This window comes from Rhinoderma darwinii, chromosome 10 (genome assembly GCF_050947455.1).
Source record: "Rhinoderma darwinii isolate aRhiDar2 chromosome 10, aRhiDar2.hap1, whole genome shotgun sequence".
Classification (NCBI taxonomy): Eukaryota; Metazoa; Chordata; class Amphibia; order Anura; family Rhinodermatidae; genus Rhinoderma; species Rhinoderma darwinii.
In genome coordinates this window covers 57,446,593-57,472,327 of record NC_134696.1, presented here as the reverse complement: position 1 = coordinate 57,472,327, position 25,735 = coordinate 57,446,593, and the positions used below count along the sequence as shown (strand labels likewise).

The 25,735-nt window shown below is 40.8% G+C and overlaps 1 protein-coding gene across 3 annotated transcripts in view; it reads right to left on the bottom strand.

Annotated features, from left to right (window-relative positions):
- Positions 1-2,049: 2,049 nt before the first annotated feature.
- The window catches only part of TMEM143 (transmembrane protein 143), a 37,067-nt gene continuing 13,381 nt past the window's right edge, over positions 2,050-25,735 (bottom strand). For all 3 annotated transcript variants that reach the window (XM_075839957.1, XM_075839956.1, XM_075839958.1), the window contains exons 3-8: positions 24,247-24,351; positions 16,475-16,672; positions 16,122-16,258; positions 15,559-15,838; positions 10,837-11,026; positions 2,050-5,546 (exon numbers count right to left, since the gene is read on the bottom strand). In XM_075839957.1, the coding sequence (XP_075696072.1) occupies positions 5,374-5,546; positions 10,837-11,026; positions 15,559-15,838; positions 16,122-16,258; positions 16,475-16,672; positions 24,247-24,351 (1,083 nt within the window). In that variant the 3' untranslated portion in view covers positions 2,050-5,373. The remainder of the gene's footprint in view (positions 5,547-10,836; positions 11,027-15,558; positions 15,839-16,121; positions 16,259-16,474; positions 16,673-24,246; positions 24,352-25,735) is intronic.

The following is a 25,735-nucleotide window of genomic DNA, read 5'->3' as shown; positions in this document are numbered from 1 at the left end:
AAAAAAAAATAAATCTGTGTCTCCCTGGGACTTCAATATAGTACTTAGGGGGTCTTTGTGAATCCTCCTTGGAGCCCATCTTTTCTACGGACTCTGTCACCAGATTATCAAATCCCTATCTCCTATTGCATGTGATCGGCGCTGCAATGTAGATAACAGTAACGTGTTTTTTTTTAAACGAACATTTTTGGCCAAGTTATGAGCAATTTTATATTTATGCAAATTAGCCTTTCTAATGGACAACTGGGCGTGTATTGTGTTTGTAACATCTGGGCGTGTTTACTTGTTTTACTAGCTGGGCGTTGTGAATAGAAGTGTATGATGCTGACATGATGCTGACAAACCCTTCTATTCACAACGCCCAGCTAGTAAAACAAGTAAACACACCTAGATGTTACAAACACAATACACGCCCAGTTGGAAATAAGAGAAAACACACTCCCAGTTGTCCATTAGAAAGGCTCATTTGCATAAATATAAAATTGCTCATAACTTGGCCAAAAATGATCGTTTAAAAAAAAAAAAAAAGTTACTGTTATCTACATTGCAGCGCCGATCACATGCAATGAGATAGGGATTTGATAATCTGGTGACAGAGCCTCTTTAAAATCCTTGACTCTAAAAACTGTGTTTTTAGTAGCCATAACGTTAACAAGAAAGATTGGAGAGAGATTAAATTTCTTTTGATTAAAAAACCTTACCGTAAGATTCTAGAGGACAAGATTATCTTAAAATCTAGACCCTTCTTTCATTCCTATAGTGGCTACGGCTTTTCACAGAAATCAAGAAAAAATTCCTCCCTCTTTTTGCCCAGATCCCAAAAATCGACAGGAAAAAAAAAATTCCACTTCTTGGAGACAAGACCAGAACCTGTTTGTCTTGTATGGCAGGGGGGGGGGTCTTTCACAAGTGTTCAAAAGGAGTCGATTGTTAGACATCCAAGACCAAATTCAAATCCCAAGAGGGGATCGGATGGAACATAAGGAGGGACCGCATGAGCCACCCCCTGCACAAAAGTCTTAACGTCAGCTTTAGATGCCAACGGACAACCAAACAAGATTGGGAGCTCAGTGCCAAACTGTGAACCAAACCCCTTGGCAAGAAGGAGAGAATCCTGAACAAGGAAAACCACAAGGGGAAGCCTGCGATCCCCACACCAACGAAGGTAGGCCTTCCATGTTTGATGGTAAATGTGGGCTAAAGAAGGCTTCCTAGCCTTAAGCATAGGGAGGATAACACTCACACAAAAACCCATGAGCCCATATAATTGTGGCCTCAACAGCCACGCTGTTAAATGTAGCAACTTTAAAGTCTGGTGGCAGAAAAGTCCCTGAGAGGGAAGTTCGGGACGGAGAGGTAAGGGCCACGTGACACGAGGTCAGAATACTAACAGCCACGCGGCGTGTTCGGGGCAGGAATCCATTCCGCCTTCAGCTGCCATAGGAGTCGCAGGAGTAGAGGCAGAGGAGAGGCTGAATCAAACCTTGAGCCAGGTAGTCCTGCAAATAGCGACAGAGAAAGCAGAGGCCTGTGCCACCAGGCAGGCAGCGTTTACAGATCTACTTAGATGAATTGGAGATTAGCGGAGACAGATAAACTAGTTCCTCCGGAGAGGAACCTGATAGTAGGCCATGACAGCGTTTGTGTGCCCATTCAGTGATAGCTCTGCTAACACAGGCAGATCCAAATATTGGGCGAAGGGGATAGCCAGAGGCCTCAAAGGTGGTTTTAGCAGAGGAGTCTCCACGGTGATCCAGAAGGTCTTTGAGAGAAGTGGAGTCTGCCATCCGCAAGGTAGTGGCCTTGGCTAAGCGAGAAACTGGAGGATCCACCAACGGATTCCTTACCCATGCGGAAGAATTGGCTACTTGAAATCGCTCCTGCTCATAAAGGGTGTGATTTCAGTACAAGTTATATGCTTGAAAACGGCTGCAAATGCAATCCCCTCATATAAAAGTGTAGACTCACAAACTATAAATAATGAAGCCTCTTTCCCATGATGTATGTATATAACATATGAACAGCTCAGGAATAACACGGACATTACAATTTTATTTAACAGACTTTATTAAAGCAACATTATCTGCATGGAAAATGTATTTTGGAAATGCTGTACTCAATACAAATTATATGCTTCTGAGCTATCTGCTAGGAGTATGTCGATGATAAATAAACAATGGGAATTAAATAAATAAGGAGGAAGAATGTGGCTATTTCCCTTTCTATAGTACAAATGATACAGGAACTTGCAGTATTCCATTAAAACAGGAAGTCATCATTGTGGGACAATCAAATGTGATAATTGGAGCATCAACACTGAGGGCCATCAGAAGAAAACACAATCTTTAAAATATCAATCCATAAAAAAGGTAATGTATGATTTTATATATATATATATATATATATATATATATATATATATATATATATATACATACAAACACACACACACACACACACAAATTGTCATTTTCAGGACTGCCAGGAGGCTATAGTTCTGCATACCTCTCTAAATTTTTTTTGCAACCCATGGAATTAGATCTTCCCCATTCACTGAGCTTTTTTCCACTGTTTTTTATGTGCACTGTTCGTAACTTGCACGAAAATGCTTTTGGCTTCTACAAAATGAACGTGTAAATTAGTAGCAGCACATGCTAAAGCTTAAATTTAAAGTTCACCTTTTATCATCATGTTGTTTTTAAGTCCAACATTCTTCTTTGATTAATTTCATTGATAAATTGCATCAGGAATGTCTTCAGACGTTTTCACATTTTGTTACGTTGAGGCCTTGTGCTATAACCAAAAAATGTTTTAACTTTTTTCCCCATCATTCTGCAGTCAATACCCCATAATGACAAAGAGAAAACAGAATTTTAGAAATTAAAGCAAATTTATTAAAATTTAATTGTCATAAGTATTCAGACCCTTTGCTATGACACTTGAAACTTAGCTCTGGGGGCCTCCCATTTCTCTAGACCATCTTTGAAATGTGTCTACACCTTGATTGGAGTCCAGCCGTGGTAAATTCATATGATTGGACATGATTTGGAAAGATACAGCCCAGTCTATTTAAGGTCTCACAGCTGACAATGCACATCAGAGCAAAAACCTAGCCACAAAGAGGAAGGAACCGCCTGTAGAGTTCAGAGACAGGATTGCGTGGAGGCACAGATCTGGAGAAGTGTACAAAAAAAATTTTTGCTGCACTGAAAGTTGCCAACAGCACAGTGGCCTCCATAATTCTTAAATGGAAGAAGTTTAGAACAACCAGGACTCTTCCTTAGGCCTGATTTACACGAGCGTGTGCATTTTGCGCACGCAAAAAACGCGGCGTTTTGCGCGCGCAAAAGGCACTTAACAGCTTCGTGTGTCATCAGTGTATGATGCACGGCTGCGTGATTTTCGCGCAGCCGCCATCATTATGACACTCCGTTTGGATGTTTGTAAACAGAAAAGCACGTGGTGCTTTTCTGTTTACATTCAGAGTTTGACAGCTGTTGCGCGAATCACGCAGTTCGCACGGAAGTGCTTCCATGCGACCTGCGTGGTTTTCACGCACCCATTGACATCAATGGGTGCGTGATGAGCGAAAAACTTCGAAATATAGAACATGTCGTGAGTTTTACGCAGCGGACTCATGCTGCGCAAAACTCACGGACAGTCTGCACTGCCCCATAGACTAATATAGGTGCGTACGACACGCGTGAAAAGCACGCTCGTCACACGCACGTTTATTACGCTCGTGTAAATGATGCCTTAGAGACGGCCGCCCCATCAGACTAAGTAATCAGGGGAGAAGGGCCTTTGTAAGAGAGGTGACCAAGAACCCAATGGTCACTCTGGCTGAGCTCCAAAGATCCTGTGTGCAGATGGGAGAAACTTCCAGAAAGTCAACCATCATTGCAACACTCCACGAATCTGGGCTTTACGGCAGAATGGTGAGAAAAAAGCATCTGCTCAAAGACAAGCAAAAGCCCACCTGGAGTTTACAAAAGAAAGCACCTAAAGGACTCTGACTGTAAGAAACAAGATTCTGTGGTCTGGTGAATACGAGATTTAAGTTTTCAGCTTCAATTCTAAGTGTCCTGTCTGGAGAAAACCAGGCACTGCTCATCACCTGCCCAATACCAGCCCTACAGTGAAGTATGGTGGTGGCAGCATCATCCTGTGGGGGTGTTTTTCAGCGGCTGGGACAGAGAGACTGGTCAGGTTTGAGGGAAAGATAATGAAAACCTGATGCAGAGTGCTCTGGACCTCAGACTGGGCTGAAGATTCACCTTCCAACAAGACAATGACCCTAAGAACACAGTCAAGACAACACAGGAGTGGCTTAGAGACAACTCCGTGAATGTGCTAGAGTGGCCCAGCCAGAGCCCTGACTTGAACCCAATCGAACATCTCTAGAGAGACCTAAAAATGGCTGTCCAGCAACATCACCATCCAACCTGACAGAGCTTGAGAGGATCTGCAGAGAAGAATGGCAGAAAATCACTAAATCCAGGTGTGCAAACCTTGTGCCATCATACCCAAGAAGACTGGAGGCTGTTGTCGCTGCCAAAGGTGCTTCAACTAAGTACTGAGTAAAGGGTCTGAATACTTAAGTCAATGCAAAATTTATTGTTTTACTTTTCAATTAATTAGCAGAGATTACTAGCATTCTGTTTTCACTTTGTCATTATGGGGTATTGAGTGCAGAATGATAGGGGAAAGTCTTGAATTTTATTTTAGAACAAGGCCTCAGCATACCAAAAGGGACTGAAGGCTTTCCGAATTTATTGCAGCTTTATAGTAGTTGGACAGAGTTAAATTATACAATTCTGCCACCACTAAGAGGAGCTTATTTGATTACTACATACTGGGTTTATAAACAGTATGCAGTAAGCTCCGCCTAGTGGTGGAATAAGCGGAATATTTAAAGGGAATGTTTTTTGCTGCCCTAGGGCAGCATAAAGTCATGCCTGGTTCCAATGCTGTATTACTTTCAATTTAATTTCAGAGATTTCGTGCTTTTGCTGTGGCATTAGTTTGGTAAATGTTATTATTTGAGTTTTTTTTTTGTTTTTTTTAAACTTGTTAGAATAAAAGTATTTCTGTTAAAACGATAGAACTTTTTCCCAATATATTAATAAATGGAGCAGCCAAGGTGGGAGGAGTAACCCAAGCTCATAATATATATATATACATACACATACACCCATATACATAATCGATATATCTACACACTCACATGCAGTATATTTACAGACATTTAATGGATCAAAATACAGTAGCAAAATGGTGTTGTGCAACACACGCGCAATACAATCACACACGCGGAGTGTAACTTGTTTTGCATCACTGAACCAAATACACATCCTTATAATATACTTGTCTTCAGCTGTGCATCAGTACAACATGTTCTTTGGCAGTGCTTGTGCTTCTTTCTTTTCTATTTAAATTCTTCAGATTCTCAAGTGCTCGTTCTGCTGAGAATGTGATCTCTAATCCAGCTTTTGATTGCAGCCAGGATTCAACATGCTTTTTGATCTTTAGCGTTATTTCAGTGTCTGGTCAGAAAAATGAAAGAATCATGAGTAGCTTATACGAATTCCAGTTCAGTAAACATTAGCACATATAAAATAGTGCAGCAAAAGTAAACTGTCCATTATCAACACGACAAAGCATAAAACAATGTTATTGAAGTACTCAGCAGAGCAATGATATCCACAGATACATGTGAGACCTGTTACTGTAAATCTAAGGGGTTGGACAGGTCTATAGAACCCCTTTCTTTCAGTGGTGGTCCGCGATCACAGACATCACTAAAGTGATCTTCCTACATGTATCAATGAAATAATTTTGCCTGGATTTCTACATTAGTGAAGCTGAACTGGTTAGAGTCAAGCACATGTGTACAGACGTGAAGGACACAAACTTAAGAGGTGTAGATATGCCAGAAAATTGTCATTAGTTCTAAAATTATTGGATTATATATACACATATATACACACACACACACACACACACACACACACACACACACACACACACTTTATACAGGTTTATAAACATACATACATACATACACACTGCATATTTTCCATGCAGGGACCATGCATTCATCATGGCTTTCATTTAGAACAGAGCCATGTTACTAGCTATGCTGGATGTACGGTATATTCCAACAGATACTGGCTGTAGACTTTAACCCCTTCCCGCTTTTGGGCGTGACTGTACGTCCAGATACAAAGTGCGCTCCCGCAATAGGGCGTACAGTCACGCCCTGTAGATAAAGCGAGCACAGGAGCTGTGCGCGCTTTATCTTTAGCGGCTGTCAGCTGTTATACACAGCTGACATGCCACTGCAATGGCTGTTACCACCGTTCACAGCCATTTAACCCCTTCAATGCGGCTGTCAATGGTGTCCGCCGTATTGAAGTGCTTGACAGAGAGAGGGAGCTCCCTCTGTACCCCCTGGGCCCCCACGCGATGGATCGCGGGTGGCGATGGTTGCTATGGCAACCAGGAAGCCGTTGCTAGGCTTCATGGTTGCCCAGGTACGGAAGCCTATTAGGTCCTGCCCGAGGCAGGACCTAATACGCTAACTGTCAGATGATGAATGACAGTTACAATACACTGCACTACATAAGTAGCGCAGTGTATCGTAGCGGGGATCAGAAGACCAGATCTTCAAGTCTCCAGGTAAGTATAAAAGAAAAAGTGAAAAAAGGAAAAAAAAATGTGAAAGAAAAAGAAATCAAAGTTTTAACTAATAAAAACAATAAAATTGCCCCGTTTCCCTGATCAACGCCTTTATTATTAGAAAAAAAATGAAAATATGGAAAAAAAAACTATACATAATAGGTATCGCCGCGTTCGGAACGGCCTGATCTATAAAAATGTCACATTATTTTTACCGCACGGTGAACACCGTAAAAATTTTAATTAAAAATAATGACAGCATTTTAGTTTTTGGTCACCTTGTCTCAAAAAAATGTAATAAAAAGGGATCAAAAAGTTGCAAGTAACGCAAAATGGTACCAATAGAAACTACAATTCGTCACGCATAAAACAAGTCCACCCACAGCGATATCAACTGAAAATTAAAAAAGTTATGGCTGTCAGAAAATGGCGACATTAAAACATGATTTTTTTTTTTTTTAAGAAAAGAGTATTTTTATTGTGGGGAACGTAGTGAAACGTAAAAAAAACTATATCAATTTGGTGTCGCTGTAATCGTATCGACCCACAGAATGAAGTTAACATGTTGTTTATACTGCACGGTGAACACTGTAAAAAAAAAAAAAGGTGCTAGAATGGCTGTTTTTTTTGATTCCTCATCTCCCAAAAAATGGATTTAATAGTGATAAAAATTAAATAAAAAAATCGCATTTACCCCAAAATAGAACCAATAAAAATCGTTCCACAAAAAAAGCGCCCTCACACAGCTTGACGGAAAAATAACACGTTATGACTCTCAAAACGCAATGATGCTAAATGACGGCCCAGACTCATTTTTAGGTCCAGTAGAATTTTCACTAAATACCCCACATCATCATTTGTTGGACCCCACAGGTGGACCCCGTAGATGCAGCGGAGATGAGGAAACTTTAGTGCCTTGTGCTGCTTATAGGGCTAGTGAAGAAGTCAAATATAAGGCAACACTGGAGCGCAGCTATTTTGTATAATACCCAATAAACCCGGCCTGTGTATAAAGGATTGGTTCAAAGCGTACCACACCAATCCATGGATTATTCATTCACTCCATTATTACATCATCCTATTATGCCCTGATGCACTCTGCCCAGCTCACATATGCCCTGATGTACTCCGCCCAGCTTACATATACCCTGATGTACTCCGTCCAGCTTACATATACCCTGATGTACTCCACACAGCTTACATATACCCTGATGTACTCCACCCAGTTTACATATACCCTGATATACTCCGCCCAGCTTACATATACCCTGATGTACTCCGCCCAGTTTACATATGCCCTGATGTACTCCGCCCAGCTTACATATACCCTGATGTACTCCGCCCAGCTTACATATGCCCCCACATTATAAGCTGAAATACCAGTAAAACACCAAGCAAAATCTGTGCTTCAAAAGCCAAATGGTGGTCCAACTGAGCCTGGCAGTGTGCCCAAACCGCAATTTATGACCACGTATGGGGTATTACTGTATTCTGGAGAACCCGCTTAACAATTTATGGGATCTGTGTCTACGGTGGTACAAGCTGGGCACAACACAGTGGGCACTGAAATGGCATATCTGTGGAAAACTGCAATTTTCAATCTGCAACATCTATTGTTTACTCATTTTTGCAAAACACTTGTGCGGTCAAAATGCTCACTACACCCCTAGATAAATTCTTTGAGGGATCTAGTTTCCAAAATGGGGTAATTTTTCGGGAGTACCACTGTACTGTTACTATAGCTCAATGCAACATGGTGTCAAAAAACTAATCTTGTAAAATATTCACTCCAAATACTAAATGGCGCTCCTTCCCTTTAGAGCCTTGCTGTGTATCCAAATAGCAGTTTATGACCACATGTGGGGTATTTCCTTACTCTGGAGAGAATGCTTTACAAATGTTACGGTGCTTTTTCTCTTTTATTTGTTGAAAAAATGAAAAATGTTGAACTAATGCTACGTGTTATAGGAAAATAATGTAATTTTTCATTTTCACTGCTCATTTGTAATAAAATCTATGAGACACATGTGGGGTCAAAATGCTCACTACACCGCTAGATGAATTCCTCAATGGGTGTAGTTTGCCAAATGGAGTCCCTTTTGGGGAGTTTCCACTGTACTGGTACCCAAGGGCCTTTGCAAAAGCAACATGGTGCCGAAAAACCAATCCAGCAAAATCTGCTCACCAAATGTCGCTCCTTCCCTTCTGAGCCCTGATGTGTATTCATACAGTGGTTTATTACCACATATGGGGTATTTACGTACTCTGGAGAAGTTGCTTTACAAATGTTGCGGTGCTTTTTCTCCTTTATTTGATGAGAAAATGAAACATTTTGACCTAAAGCTACATCTTAGTGGGAAAATATAAAATTTTTAATTTTTACTGCACAATTCTAATGAAATCTATGAAACTCCTAGGGGGTCAAAATGCTCACTACACCTAGTTGAATTCCTCTAGGGGTGTAGTTTCCCAAATGGAGTCACTTTTGGAGGGTTACCACTGTACTGGTACCTTAGGAGCTTTACAAATGCGACATGGTGCCGAGAAATGAATCCAGCAAAATCTGTACTCCAAAAGCTAAATGGCGGTCCTTACCTTAGGAGTCCTGCCGCTTGCCCAAACAGCAGTTTATGACCACATGTTGGGTATTTCTGTACTCTGGAGAAGTTGATTTTCCTCATTTATTTGTTGAAAAAATAAAAAATTCTGAGGTAAAGCTACATCGTATTGAAAAATAATGTAATGTTTCACTGTCCAATTCTAATGAAATATATGAAATACCTGTGTGGTCAAAATGATCACTATACCCCTAGATTCCTCTAGGGGTGTAGTTTCCCAAATGGAGTCACTTTTGGGTGGTTTCCTTTGTTTTTGCACCACAAGACCTCTTCTAACCTGACATGGTTCCTGAAATATAATTTAAGAAAAGGAAGGCCGAAAAATCCGCTAGGTGCTCCTTTGCTTCTGGGGCCTTTGTTTCAGGCCTGTAGCGCACTAGGGCCATATGTGGGATATTTCTAAAAACTGCAGAATCAGGGCAATAAATATTCAGTTGTGTTTATCTTGTAAAAAACCTTCAGTATTAGAGAAAAATGGAATTTCTGCAGCAAAAATGAAATTTGCAAATTTCCCTTCCACTTTGCTTTAATTCCTGTGAAACGCATAAAGGGTTAAAAACTTTCTAAATGCTGTTTTGAATACTTTAAGGGGTGCAGTTTTTAAAATGGGTTGATTTGTGGGGGTTCCTAATATATAAGGCCCTCAAAGCTACTTCAGATCTGAACTGTTCCCTAAAAAAATTGCTTTTTGACATTTTCTTGAAAATATGAGAAATTGCTGCTAAACTTATAAGCCTTGTAACGTCCTAGAAAAATAAAAGGATGTTCAAAAAAATGATGCAAACATAAAGTGGACATATGGGAAATGTTAACTAGTCACTATTTTGTGTGGTATCTATCTGTCTTACAAGCAGATACATTTGAATTTAGAAGAATGCTAATTTTTGCAAATTTTCTCTAAATTTTGGTGTTTTCCACAAATAAATATTGAATTTATCGACCAAATTTTTTCACTAACATAAAGTCCAATGTGTCACGAGAAAACAATCTCAGAATCGCTTGGATAGGTAAAAGCATTCCAGAGTGATTACCACATAAAGTGACACGTCAGATTTAAAAAATGAGGCTGTGTCATATGGTCCAAAAGTGGCTACATCCTTAAGGGGTTAATGGGGTTCGTCAGGGTACCAGTATCTTTGATGGCAAGAACAGCGCTGCACACTGCTTTATTCTTGAAGTAAAAAAATACCAGGAATGCCTGCCGGTAACCCCGACAGAAACCTTTAACGGAAGTTTGATTCAACCCTCCCCTTTTCTTTCATCTACATCCTCTCCTTTTGCCTGGTTGAACTTATATATATATATATATATATATATATATATATATTATTTTTTAACTGTAATAACTATGTAGCAGAGTCGGTCATACTGTCTGCACCTCTGCATTGCAGGTCTGTCACAATAAAGTTGGGGTGTAAGAATTAAACCATGACATTGGCAAAGAGCAAGAACCACTAGATTACAATTGTTACTTGAGTAATATAAACAAGTACGTACAGTTATTCATGTCAAAGTAAGATTTCATGAGACAACCCACCTATCTTATCTGCATCCCACGGTATGTTAAGCTTTTTCATAAAGCTGTGAGCCAAGATGACTTCTTTTGCATGTTCTTCTTGAGCTCTTAGAATAAGGGCACCAAGAAGCTCAGAGTTGTTGGAAGTGCTTCTATAATACAGCATGTGAGCCAGTTCAAGGGAATGCGCTTTCCTCCTCTGAGCAAACACCTGTGAATGACGAAAGTAGACGGCCTATTACAACAACTCCTGGCAGACTGTAGGGTAGATTATTACTGAGAATTTAAAATTAAGTAAAATAGGAGGGGACCTCCAGCTCACCTTAGGGCGGACGAAATTCAAATGCCTGTTGCGCACTGATCCTCGTGTCGGCACACGTTGGTGAATTTGTAGCAGAGAAGTAGTTGAGATCCAGCGCAAAAAATGGAAGGTAATTCAAGAATGGGTTAAAATGGAATCTGGTTCCAATTTTATTTGAAAAATATACATAAAACAGGGAGTCTTGATCCCCCAGCGGGTAAGGTGGATGTAGATGGAAGAAAAATGAATGCGTAGCCTACGCGTTTCAGACGATAGCCTCGTCCTTAGTCATGGCTGAGAATGACTAAGGACGAGGCTATCGTCTGAAACGCGTAGGCTACGCATTCATTTTTCTTCCATCTACATCCACCTTACCCGCTGGGGGATCAAGACTCCCTGTTTTATGTATATTTTTCAAATAAAATTGGAACCAGATTCCATTTTAACCCATTCTTGAATTACCTTCCATTTTTTGCGCTGGATCTCAACTACTTCTCTGCTACAAATTTAAAATTAACACAGCAGTTTTGAACTTCTTACTCCATGGAACAGGTATTTAAAACCCATATCATCCGTAACTGCTCTGTTAATATCACAAATAGTCGCATCCCCGATCAGATACGCTGGTGGATTTACAAGTGCTTGTTTTGAGGTCCAAAGGAGGAGTTGAGGAAAAGTTAGATACAGTTGCAATGCCATTTAATTTTCTTAGGGGATTCTAATTCCTAATGACCGTACACGAGATACTTGTGGGCCGAAGGAGTCACCTGAATCAGCCACGCATATGTTTATTCCAACAGGGAGGTGGGTACGGTCAAAATGTATCTAATGTGCATTTACTTTATTTTCTGTTGCTTATATACCACCAACATATTTAGCTATGCCGTACGGGGACTCACTTCAACCCCGCAGTTTAACTTCCTTACATAGTAGGGACATTATTATAGAAAGCAATGTAGCTTGTATGTATGCATGTATTAGGAGTGTGGTAGGAAACCCACAGAAACACAATAAAAATATACTACCGTTCAGATGATACCATTGGCCGGATTAAAACCCAGGACTGCAGTGCTTCAAAGCACCAGTGCGGACCGCTGAACCACCACTCTGCCAATGTATGGCCAACATAATGCAAACCTGTCACATTGATCATGCTGCTCTACCCGTAGGCAAGTTACAGAGCAGGGCCCACACTGGACGCAAGAACCCAGAATGAGAAGGATTTAATAAATTAGAAGTTACACTGCACGTTTTCCTCACAAAACTTCATTTCTTCTGGCTCACTGCGAATCTTCAACACACATTTAGCGGCGATTCACAGGTATTGCAGCCTTTTCTCCCATTCACTTCAATCAGAACCACTTCACTTCAGTGGGAGAAAAGGCTGCAATACCTGCGAATCGCCGCTAAATGTGTGTTGAAGATTCGCAGTGCAGAAGAATAAATTAAGAGGAAGTCGAGCTTGTACGAGCACTGCACCCCCTTCAAACAGCTGATCGCGGGGGTCCCAAGAGTCGAGCCTGACCCATCAGTTATTGATGGCCTATCCTGAGGATAGGCCATCAATTTTTATTGGTGGAAAACCTCTTTAAGCCTACATCAAAATGGTTGAGGAGATCCCAAACCGAGGACAGAGATTGGATTGAAATTTAACAGAGATGTTGCGGCAGAACCTGACTTCGTGTGTATTGACCAATAGAAATGTCTTTAGAATACTTGATTCGAAGATGCAATGAACAATGGAATTTGAAACTAGTAGCTCTGACCTTTAATACCTTGACCTAGGGCTGGTCGATTAGAACGTAAATAAAAATTCATTAACGATTATTTAGGACACACACATTTGGCATGTCACCCCCCCCCCTATTTGCATTTTAGGATATTTCATCAGTATGTATCCCGAGTCGGGGCTGTATTCTAATATATATATATATATATATATATAATACCCTCTGACACTTCCCCCCCACACAGTATATTGCCTCCATAGTGCCCCCCAGAGTATAATGCCCCATAGCTGCCCCTCACAGTATAATGCCCCACAGCTGCCCCCACACAGCCCTGATAGTTAGTGCCTTATAAAAATAACATTTCTAACTCACCTAATCCTGTTCCAAATACAAGTGGAGGAGACCCCCTCCATAATGCTCCTATAGCTGCCCTCCACACAGTATAATGCCCCCATAACTATTCCCACAGTATAATGCCCCCATAACTATCCCCACACAGCATAATGCTCCTATAGCTGCCCTCCACACAGTATAAAGCTAGGCGTGTGGCAGTGACGTCACCGTGCCTCTCTGCGCCGAGCTGCTCACGGCTCGGTATAGACAGGCGCGAGGCAGTGACATCATTGCACATGTCTGCGCCAAGCCGTGTGCTGCCGGCATTACATAGTGAATGGTAGAGCAGGGACCTAATGGCCACCCGCTCTAACCAATGGATTCAACGGTTTCTGCAGATACAGTTGAAACCAGAAGGAAAAAAAAAATGTGCAAGATGACGTCGGTTATCTGCACTGAATGTTAGTTTGTTTTTTTCCCAAACTGTTCTGCAACTGTCAAAGAGCCACAAGTAGCCCCGACTTCGGTGGCTTCTGTTTGGGGTTACTGCTAACGCAGGTGTCTATGACTAGGTTGCCATCAATCACTACCATAATGTTATGCATAACCATGCTGTCAGGAAATCTTATTTAACCCTTAACCCCTTAATACTGAAGGTATTTTAAACCTTAATGACCAAGCTATTTTTTAGGTTTTTCCATCGTTACATTTAAAGGGAACCGGTCACCAGCATTTCACCTATTGAACTTTACTTATCCCTCACTGGCCGCTGCCATCAAAAGTTCATTGCCGTTATCCGCTCTCCTAAACTCCTCCTCCAACTGTAAATAACGGTCTGCAAATATTTTGCGCCTTTTATCGTAATAATCCGGTGTCCCTTTGTACGCACACGCCAGAAGAGGACATCAATGCACAAACGCAGAATTGTGTGTGCTGAGGGAAGGCGAGGAGCTGTCAATCAAAAGTAAGGAGGCGGGGTAAACTCAGAAAGACTTGAGGAATGAAGATATGACTCTTATGCGGATTTGCATACAGCGCGGGAGCACTAAACAGCTGAATACTAAAGCTACAGAGCCGACTAAGACAATTAGGTTATATAGAAATGATTTTTTACCCACTACCACCAGGTATTACTGGTTTAATAGGTGAAATGCTGGTGACAGGTTCCCATTAAAGAGCTATAACTTTTATTTCTGCGTCGACGCAGCTGTATAAGGACTTGTTTTTTGCGGGACAAGTTGTATTTTTTAATATCACCATTTTGGGGTACATATACTTTATTGATTAACTGTTATTAACTTTTTAGGTGGGGTAATGGGGGAAGAAAAAAAACTAAAATTTGGCAATTCTTTTTTGCGTCTTAAATTTATGCCGTTTACCGTGTGATATAAATAACATAACTATTCAGCGGGTCATTATGATTGCGACAATACCAAATTTATATAGATTTTTTATGTTTTCCTAATTTTACACAGTAAACACACTTTTTTTTAAAATTACTTGTTTTTGTGTCGCCATGACAGAACTTTTTTATTTTTCTGCGGATATAGCGGTGTGAGGGCTTTCTTTTGCGGAACGACTTGTAGTTTTTATTGGTAACATTCTGGAGTACATGTGACTTTTTGATCACTTTTTATCAAAATTTTTTTAATGCAGGATGAACAGAAAACCACAATTCTGGCATTATTTTTTTTACAGCATTCACCGTGTGGGTTAAATAATGTAATGTTATAGTTGGGGTCCTTATGGATGTGACGTTACCAAATATGTGCAGGTTTTTTACTTTTCTTTTTTCATAATAAAAGCATTTTGGAAAGGGAAAAAGTGGGTATTTTTTTATTTGGGATTTTTATTTATTATTAACTTTATTAAACTTTTATAATACACTGCAATACTTCTGTATTGCAATGTATCATTGCCTGTTAGTGTAAAACTGACAGGCATCTGTTAGGCCATGCCTCTAGCAGGCATTTAATAAGGGCAAACCTGGGGCCTTTTTTAGGCCCCCAACTGCCATAAAAACCATCGGCACCCCACGATCGCATCGCAGGGTGCCGATGTAATGAGAGAGGAAGCCCAACTCCCTCTGAATCCCTCAGATGCGGCGGTCGCTAATGACCACCACATCTAAGGGGTTAAATGGGCTCACATGACCAGAGACCACTGCTATTGGTCTCCAATCGTTGCCCTGAAGTCCGAGGCGGTTAGCAACAGCCTGGGCTTCAGGACCAGAGCGCCTGATTCTGGGAAAACATCTTCTGAAGTGCCGCACTGAAAAGGCGGCACATCAGAAGGACTACCCTGAGCGGCCGCCAGAAAAACACTATATGCGGTTAAGGAGTTAAAGAAAGCTCCATCTGATTAGCTTTGTCTTCTCACCTTCCAAGTTCGAAACGTCATAAATCCAGCAAATAAGAATAGAAGGAAAGAAGTTCCAATCTTCAAGTCTGTATTGACCACCATTCCAACATTGACGAACACTATTCCTCCACTGACCAACAGCATAGTGTTAATTAATGTGCGGTCAAAACTCGAAGTCCGGACCTTGACCACAGGAAGAAGTTGCTCCAGCCCCTCCAGAGGTATGTCCTTGAAACACTTTAACACCATATGAGAGTTTTTAGGGCGAGCTGCCATTAGGACTCTCTTAAAGTATCTCCTATCCAGATAAGAAAATCAGAGGTTACATTGTGCATATAATACGAAGTGTCTATACCTGCTGTGAATAGTAAAATAAAACATACAATTTTTAGTACATTACAAAGAATTAAACAGTCGAATTTGAGGTTCATTTGAATGAACCCAGAAGTTATTTGTCTATCAACATAAATAATAGTGTGGTCCAAAGCAACATACATAGAACATCACATACATTCTATGGTTTATTATGCAACATTCTATATTTACATTGTACATGATGAGCACCCAGAAACATGTCTTGCCTTTCTGGTGGGGTGCGAGGAGATCTGGAGAACCAAGAATCCTGTGGCTTGAGGCTCATCAGCAAAGCAAGAGGTCCTAATCTCTGTCCAAGAGCCCAGTAACGGATATATTCATATTTGTCAAGATTTACATGCACCTGAAAAATAAAGGACTGTAAATGATAACGTTTGTAATAATGAATCATGTCATGAAATGTGTTGGGCTACGTTCACACAAGCACAAATGAAATGTGTATGTCCATTGGTCGAATGACAAATAGCTCGGGGGCAGAAAGATCGTAATTCGGAATGAAATGATTGGATGCATTTTCATTAATACTACTTTAACCAGAAGGCAACATCAAATCTATTACCTGCACTCCATCCTGGGGGTGATGCACTATTAGAGCATATGCCAAGGCATCCTCTGACAAAATATTGAAATTTCCCTGATCCAAAATAGGCTGCAAATGTTCCATTACTTCCTTCTCCCTGGATAGTTTCTCGGAGTCTGAAAGGCCTGCATGTTCCAGCAGGGCATGACGGTCAGGGTTAATCGGATCATATAGGACCTTAGAGAGAAAGTATGTTGCATGCAAATATCTAAGTAAATATTTTACAACAAACATTTTCAAATAAATATCCATGTACATATTAGAACAATCCAAACCTTCCGCCAACTCTCTGGAATGCGCTACCCCAGACAATCAGATTAATTCCCAACATCCAGTTTTAAGCGTGCCCTGAAAACACATCTTTTTAGGGAGGTCTGTCTACCACACGCTCTAATTTCACTCCTCTACTTTATTGCCATCTACATTATCCCATGTACCCTAATGTGCTTCATAGCTGTGTCTACACGGATACAGAGAGTCACTGGCTTATCCAGCTTTATGTGTCTGACATTGACACTGGCTGAACATTGTACAAATCAAGCATGTTTACCTTTTGCGTCCCCCCTTATTCGTAGATTGTAAGCTTTTGTGAGCTGGGCAATCACTTATATTTAAATTTACATTTTACATAAGATTCAAATCACAAGAAACCTTCAACGAAGAATGCAGGGTCAAATCTCATAACCGACGAGAGGTGGTGCCCGCATCTATCGGATATTTATGCCATATCCTAAGGATATGCCATAAGCGTCTGAAGTTGAAATACCACTTTAAAGAGGCTCTGTCGCCAGATATTGCAACCCCTATCTGCTATTGCAGCAGATAGGCGCTGCAATGTAGATTACAGTAACGTTTTTATTTTTAAAAAACGAGCATTTTTGGCCAAGTTATGACCATTTTTGTAGTTATGCAAATGAGGCTTGCAAAAGTCCAAGTGGGTGTGTTTAAAAGTCCAAGTGGGCGTGTATTATGTGCGTACATCGGGGCGTGTTTACTACTTTTACTAGCTGGGCGCTCTGACGAGAAGTATCATCCACTTCTCTTCAGAACGCCCAGCTTCTGGCAGTGCAGACACAGCGTGTTCTCGAGAGATCACGCTGTGACGTCACTCACAGGTCCTGCATCGTGTCAGACGAGCGAGGACACATCGGCACCAGAGGCTACAGATGATTCTGCAGCAGCATCAGTGTTTGCAGGTAAGTAGCTACATCGACTTACCTGCTAACGCCGATGCTGCTGCAGAATCAACTGTAGCCTCTGGTGCCGATGTGGCCGACACGATGCAGGACCTGTGAGTGACGTCACAGATCTGCACTGCCAGAAGCTGGGCGTTGTGAAGAGAAGTGGATGATACTTCTCGTCAGAGCGCCCAGCTAGTAAAAGTAGTAAACACGCCCCGATGTACGCACATAATACACACCCACTTGGACTTTTGCAAGCCTCATTTGCATAACTACAAAAATGGTCATAACTTGGCCAAAAATGCTCGTTTTTTAAAAATAAAAACGTTACTGTAATCTACTTTGCAACGCCGATCTGCTGCAATAGCAGATAGGGGCTGCAAAATCTGGTGACAGAGCCTCTTTAAGGAATACGAAGATTACCAGTTAGTTCAGGAGCTCTGCCATGAGGCGCCATGCTGTATATCGGGGAAGGGGAGTCATAGTAGTTATTTTAGATTGTGAGCACTGGTGAGATTAAAGTACCTAAAAATGATTTATTTCTAATATCTTCATGTTTCACAGCATCGATATTAATCAACTCCCCGAACTTCCTTATTTGGACCAGAATGTCCCTGAAGTGCGGAACAGATATGCTATTAAAAGTAAGGCTATAACTATAAGCGGGCTCGCACCCAATGAGGGAGCAACATAAAAAAGTAGGATTTGAGGTTGGTTTGGTACAGTGAAGCCCCACATATCAGACACTAGACCCAGCACCGAACTCCAGAATAGCTTCACCTTATCACAGGGCCACATACAATTTAGCCAAATTGTATTTTGGGCATGCCACCAGGTGAGGGGGCATTTAGAGGTGGAGAGATATTAAACGCAGGAATCCAAAATGAGTCTCCATTTTTTTATTTATTCCTGCTATTTTAACCCGCTCTAAACCCTCTTGTTGATCTTGATTATGCTCTAAGGTCACATAAAATAACTTTATTCTCTGGTTTGATACAATTATGGCAATACCAAATTTATTTTGTTTTTCACAAAAAAAAAACCACTTATTAAAAAATGGTTTGTGTCGCGTCCTTGCAAGACACATAACATTTTTATCTTTCCATTGACGTAGCGGTGTGAGGGCTTGTTTTATTACGGGTCGAGTTGAAGTTTCCATTAGTACTATTTTGGGGTACATTTGAAATTTTTTTTATTCACATTTTAAAGGGCAAGATGAACAGAAAACAGCAATTTTGGCATTGTTTTTCCTTTTTTATGGCATTCACCGTGAAGATATAATTTCATAGTTCGGGTCGTTGCAGATATAGGGATACCAATTAGGGGTATTTTTTTTTTCCCATTTTGCAGGTGACATTTTATTATTCCCACAATTGGACTTGAAATTCCTATTGTATGATCAGTTTAATAATACATTGCAATACTTCTGTGTTATACTGACAGGTAGCCTAATAGGGTCACATCCAAGGCAGACCTGAATGTCTTGGTTAGGCCCTCAGCTGCCATGGAAGTTCAGCGGTCGCTACTGATTGAGGTATCTAAGGAGTTAAATGTAAATGAACTGCGCGGTTCAGGAAGAGTGTCATAAACTTAGTTAAAGAGGCTCTGTCACCACATTATAAGTGCCCTATCTCCTACATAAGGAGATCGGTGCTATAATGTAGGTGACAGCAGTGCTTTTTATTTAAAAAAAACAATCTATTTTTACCACTTTATTAGCGATTTTAGATTTATGCTAATGAGTTTCTTAATACTCAGGTGGCGTGTTTTTACTTTAGACCAAGTGGGCGTTGTACAGGGGAGTGTATGACGCTGACCAATCAGCGTCATGCACTCCTCTCCATTCATTTACTCAGCACATAGGAATCTCATTTACAGCGAGATCTCGCGAGATTACGTTTCCTCTGCTGTAACTACCACAAACAGAGTAACGAAGTGCAGATATTGTGAATAGACATCCCGTGGAATGTCTATTCACGGTCTAAACACTTCAGTATTGTTAATGTGTAAGTATAAGACAGCACATAAGGATCTAGCAGGATCCCTCTGTGCTGAGTAAATGAATGGAGAGGAGTGCATGACGCTGATTGGTCAGCGTCATACACTCCCCTGTACAACGCCCACTTGGTCTAAAGTAAAAATACGCCTACTTGGGCATTAAGCAACTCATTAGCATAAATCTAAAATCGCTAATAAAGTGGTAAAAATAGATCGTTTTTTAAAATAAAAAGCATTACTGTCACCTACATTATAGCACCGATCTCATTATATAGGAAATAGGGCACTTATAATGTGGTGACAGAGCCTCTTTAACAAACATCTACGGCTACGTTTTCCCTACAGTGGTTGCCAGAGAGGAAATGTAGAACCATCTACAACCTCCACAGGTGATATCAGCAGGTCACTGGGGTTTGCAAAAGCAGAATCAGCTGATCACCGTGCCAATTAAAAAGGGCATGTCTTGGATGAAATAGGTATATTTCTGCCATCATAATTTAGGCCTAATTGACGGTCGGAGCCAGTATCTGCAAGCTTTTACACTAGAAGTAGAACTAAATCCATCTTATCCAACACCCAAAAGAGGAAGAATACTTAATGACTGGGTCTGAAAAGTCCTTAACCCCTTAAGGACGCAGCCTAGTTTTGGCCTTAAGGCTCAGAGCCCATTTTTCAAATCTGACATATTTCACTTTATGTGGTAATAACGTCGGAATGCTTAAACCTATCCAAGCGATTCTGAGATTGTTTTTTTCGTGACACATTGGGCTTCATGATCGTGGTAAAATTTGGTCGATATATTCAGTGTTTATTGGTGAAAAATTGCAAAATTTAGAGAAAATGTTGAAAAAATACAATTTTTCAGAATTTAAATGCATCTGCTTGTAAAACAGACGGTTATACCACCCAAAATAGCTACTAGTTCACATTTCCCATATGTCTACTTTAGATTGGCATAGTTTTTTGAACACTCTTATTTTTCTTGGACGTTACTTATTTTTAAGAAAATTTCAAAAGCCTTTTTTTTAAGGTACCTCTTGAGTTCTGAAGTGGCTTTGAGGGGCCTATGTATTAGAAATCCCCATAAAACACCCCATTTTAAAAACTAGGCCCCTCAAAGTATTCAAAACAGCATTGTACAATGCCATCTGTATGATGTGCACGGCCAGCTTCTTATACCGCATGGCGCTGTAGGGCTTCAGGACTTGATCTGACAAGTCCACCCCTCCCATGTACCTATTGTAGTCCAGGATGCAGTCTGGTTTGGGGGTGGCCTTTCCTTCATATATCTTAAATCTGTAGGTATACCCTGATGCACTCTCACAGCTTATACATCTTCACGCCATACCTTGCCCTCTTACCCGGCAGGTACTCGTGGAATTGAAGCCTCCGTTTAAAATGTACCAGGGACTCATCAATAGAAATACACTTCTCGGGGGTGAATGCTTGGGAAAACCGGGCACTGAAACGGTCTAATAGGGGTCTCCGTTTATACAAACGGTCAAAACTGGGGTCATCTCGGGGTGGGCACAGCTCATTATCAGTATAATGTAAGAAGCGAAGTATTGCCTCATTTATTTATTTTTTTAGGTTACAGTTCAGTTCTGAAGTTGCTTTGAGGGGCCCATATATTAGAAACCCCTATCAAACACCCCATTTTAGAAACTAGACCCCTCAAAGTATTCACAACAGCATTTAGAAAGTTTATGAACCCTTTAGGTGTTTCACATAAATTTAGAGCAAAGTAGAGGTGAAATTTATTTATTTTTTTTGTCAGAAAATCCTCTTTATACCATTTTTTTTATAACACAAAAGGTTTTATCAGAGAAACGCAACTTAATACTTATTGCCCAGATTCTGCAGTTTTGAGAAATATCCCACATGTGGCCCTCGGGCGGTAATGGACTGAAGCACCGGCCTCCGAAGCAAAGGAGCACCTAGAGGATTATGAGACCTCTTTTTTATTAGGCATCATGTCCGGTTTGAAGAGGTCTTGTGGTACCAAACCAGTGGAAACCCCCCAAAAGTGACCCCAATTTGGAAGCTAGACCCCTTGAGGAATCCATTGTAGTTTTCTTGGGGTGCATGCGGCTTTTTGATCAGTTTTTATTCTAATTTTAGGTGGCGTGGTGACTAAAAAACAGCAATTCTACTATTGTTTTTTTATTCTATTTTTTTTACAGCGTGCACCGTGCGCTATAAATTACATGTTCACTTTATTCTGCGGGGCGATACGATTACGGCGATATCAGATGTTTATAGTTTTTTTTTATGTCTTATGGCGTTTGCACAATAAAATACGTTTTGTAAACAATCATTTACTTTTTGTGTTGCCTTATTCTAAGAGCCAGAACGTTTTTATTTTTCAATCAATAAAGCCGTGCGAGGACTTATATTTTGCGTAATGAACTGTAGTTTCGATCAGTACCATTTTTAGGTACATGCGACTTTTTGATCTCTTTTTATTCCATTTTTTGGGAGGTGAAGTGACCAAACAATTGTGATTGTGGTACGGTTTATTATTATTTTCTTTTGCGGCGTTCACCGTGCGGGATAAATAACGAAATAATTTTGTAGTTCAGGCCGTTACGGACGCGGCGATACCAATTATGTATATTTATTTGTTTGTTTATATATTTTTATTAATAATAAATGACTGATAAGGTAAAAAGGGGGATTTTTACTTTTAATACTTTTATTTTCTTATTTTTACACATCTTTTTTTTACTTTATTACTTTGTCCCACTAGGGGACTTGAGGGCAGGAGGCTCTGATCGCTATTCTAATACAGTGCACTACATGCGTAGTGCAGTGTATTAGAACTGTCAGCTACTCACTGACAGCAAGCATAGTGGGTCCTGACTTTGTCATGACCCACTAGGCTTCCGTCTATGGCATAGCCGGACGCCATTGTTTGGTGTCCGGTTGCCATAGTCACCATCGCCGGCCGCTATCGTGAGGCAGGCCGGCGATGGCAGCTTAACCCCTAAAAAGCCGCGATCTCTATAGAACGCGGCTTTTAAGGGGTTAATCAGCGGGGACACAGCGATCGGTCCCCGCTGTAGGAGCTGTGACATCTGCTGTACGAGACAACAGCTGTCACAGCTCCTGTATGTGTCGGAAGGACGGCCGAAACGGCCTTACTCCCGAGACGTACTATTAGGTCATGGAGCGCGAACGATACAGCTGCCATGACCTAATAGTACATCCAGGAGCGGGAAGGGGTTAATGGCCAGGTACATTTTTCAGTTTTTGCCTCTCTGCCTATCAGCAGCCATAACTTTTTTATTTCTTTCATGGACGTGGCTGCATGAGGCCTTGTTTATGCATAAATTTGTATTTTTTCCAGAGCGGTTTAGGGGAAAAAAAAAAAATCACTGTACGTTATATAATTTCTTTTTACAACATGAATATTGGAAAAAGCGATTTTCGTCATTTTTTTCTTTTATTTTTATCACGCTAAATAACCTGTTAAATCAATTCTTTAGGTTACTACAGTCGTGTAGATACATAATGTGTAGGTTTTTTGTTATGTAATGTACGAGCAATAACATTTATTTTATGCAAAACAACGACTTTATTTATATATGTTTATTACATTATTTTTTTTAATCCCATTAAGGGATAACTTTATTTTTTACTTATAATGTATTAGCATACTCCTGTCTGCTGGCACATGATCTTCTGTGTCATTTTGACACAGGCTGCTGTTATGGCAGCACATAGTGTACCCTAACAGCAGGCAAACTGAGCAGACAGCCCTGGGGTCTTTTGTAGGTCCCCAGGGCTTACTGAAGACAGATCTCCTGGTCTGCAATCATGTCACCGGGTTGCCGGTGACACGGACGAAGAGGGGAGTCCCCTTTGATCATGCCACGGACTGCGGCGATCAAAAGATTAAACAGCTGGGGTCGGAATATTTTCTGATCCCAGTTCTGTTCAGCTTGCTGCTCTAAGTTCAGGAGCTGTTGGTAACAACTCCTGCTTAGATGAGGAGCGCTCATCAGCCTCTACTACAACGACGCCAAAAGAAGTCGCTGCAGACGAAGCACCTGCACCGCCTGCCGTCAAAAGACGGTGGGTGGGCGTTGAAAAGCTATGGAAACCTTTGAAGACTTTTTAATTAATTTTTACTAACACAAATGTATTAGTGTTTAGGGCAACTTTGTAATTTGTTTTTATGAAAACATTTTTTTTTTACTTTTTGAGATACAAACTGTATCTTGCGCCGAAACCCAAATCAGGCAGGTCAGAGAGTCTGACGGCTTTGGTCACAGCAGGTCCTGCTGTCACCAAAGAAGTCCGCCTCGCTGACCTGACCGATTTGGGTTTCAGCGCAGAATGCAGCTTCTATGTATCCAGGATACAATTTTTTTATTAAATAAAAACAAGTTACAAAGTTGCACAAAACACTATAATACAGTTTAGTAACAACTTAATTTAAAAAAAAAAATCTTCAAAGGTTTCCATAGCCTTTAAGTTTTCAAATACCAAAACTGGATTCAGAGTATAACACCGCCACAGGACAGAACAGAGTGCTACATTTTGGGAGGTATGAGAAAGAATACTCACCTGAAGGTCCTGCAGGATAGAGTGGTAAGGTTGAAGGAGAGAGACTTCCAGTTGCTTCACAAAATAAAGGAAGGACTGCTTTTCAATCTCAGAAGAGTGAAACTCCTGGAAGATAAAAGTGGACAGCTGCGTATGTCATTACTAACTGTTCAAACTTCTGTAATCTGCCGCATGTAAATTTATCCTTACGAAGTTCAGCAACAAGTGGCAGAGCAGGGGTAAGATTAATAGGGGTGGAGGGAGCAGAGCTTCTGATTCTGTTTTGCTTAAAGCGAGGTCAAAAGTAGCATCCGTGGATCGGCCAAAGTGCAGCTGCAAACGGCACCAGAATGGAGCTTTAGGGTATGTTCACACGCTTACTAAAAAACGTCTAAATATACGGAGCGGGTTGCAAGGGAAAACAGCTCCTGATTTTCAGACGTTTTTTAAGCCACTCGCGATTTTCGCCGCGTTTTTTTACGGCCGAGTCAATGAAAAACGGCTGAAGAAGTGACATGCACTTCTTTTTCACGGCCGTTTTTCAAAACGGCTGCGTAAAAAACGCCCCGTCGGAACAGAACGCCATTTTTCCCATTGAAATCAATGGGAAGATGTTTGGAGGCGTTCTGCTTCCAATTTTTCAGCCGTTTTTCGGGATATTTACGGCCCAAAAAACTGCTGAAAACACTACGTGAGCACATACCCTTACAGCAAAACAACACCGTTTTTGACTGCTCATTTAGGTCTGCATATTTATTTTTTTCCATTGTGAACATACTCTAATTGCTATAGATTGACTAACCCTTGCAGATTTCTTAGGTGTAATGGTTGGGGAGCTAGTTTCTTCTGAAATCAAGTGTGTTTTAATAAGAAAAACTCCCAGCATGGCAGACACTAGAAGGACATCTCTTAATGAACAGTGACTTTATTTTACATGCCCATATAACAATTGCTTATGGTTCTCTCGTAGGGAAAACCCTTTGACATGACGGTAAAATATGGCCAGAATCCGCTGCCATTTCATCATTTATTTCTTGCTCTTGCCTATTATTATTTTTCTCACTAGTGGGCAGCAATATCCTGTCCGGTCAGCATTTTATTTCTCAGGCTTAGTTTAAAGGCCAGAGAAAGACAGTGATGTGCAAATCATGAGGAAAAAGAAAGTGCACCCTCCACCAGTTCCATTGTTTATTTATTTATCAGGGCCTAAATAACAATTGTGTGGACTTCACATTTATGTACAAATAACCTCTGGTGGGAAAAAAAACAACACAGAAGATATGTAGTAAAAATGTTTCCCCTAAAAGTAAACAGACATTCAGAAACCAGGTGGGAACAAAATAAGTGCACCCTTCCTACACAATCGTTGAGAGTAAGTTGCATTTTATTAGTAACACCTGCCTGCTTAAGATTAGTTAGGCTGATGCACACAAACGTATTTTTGCGGCCGCAATTCACCCGCAAACCTGCGGGTGAATTCCGGCCCCATTCGTTTCAATGGGCCCATGCA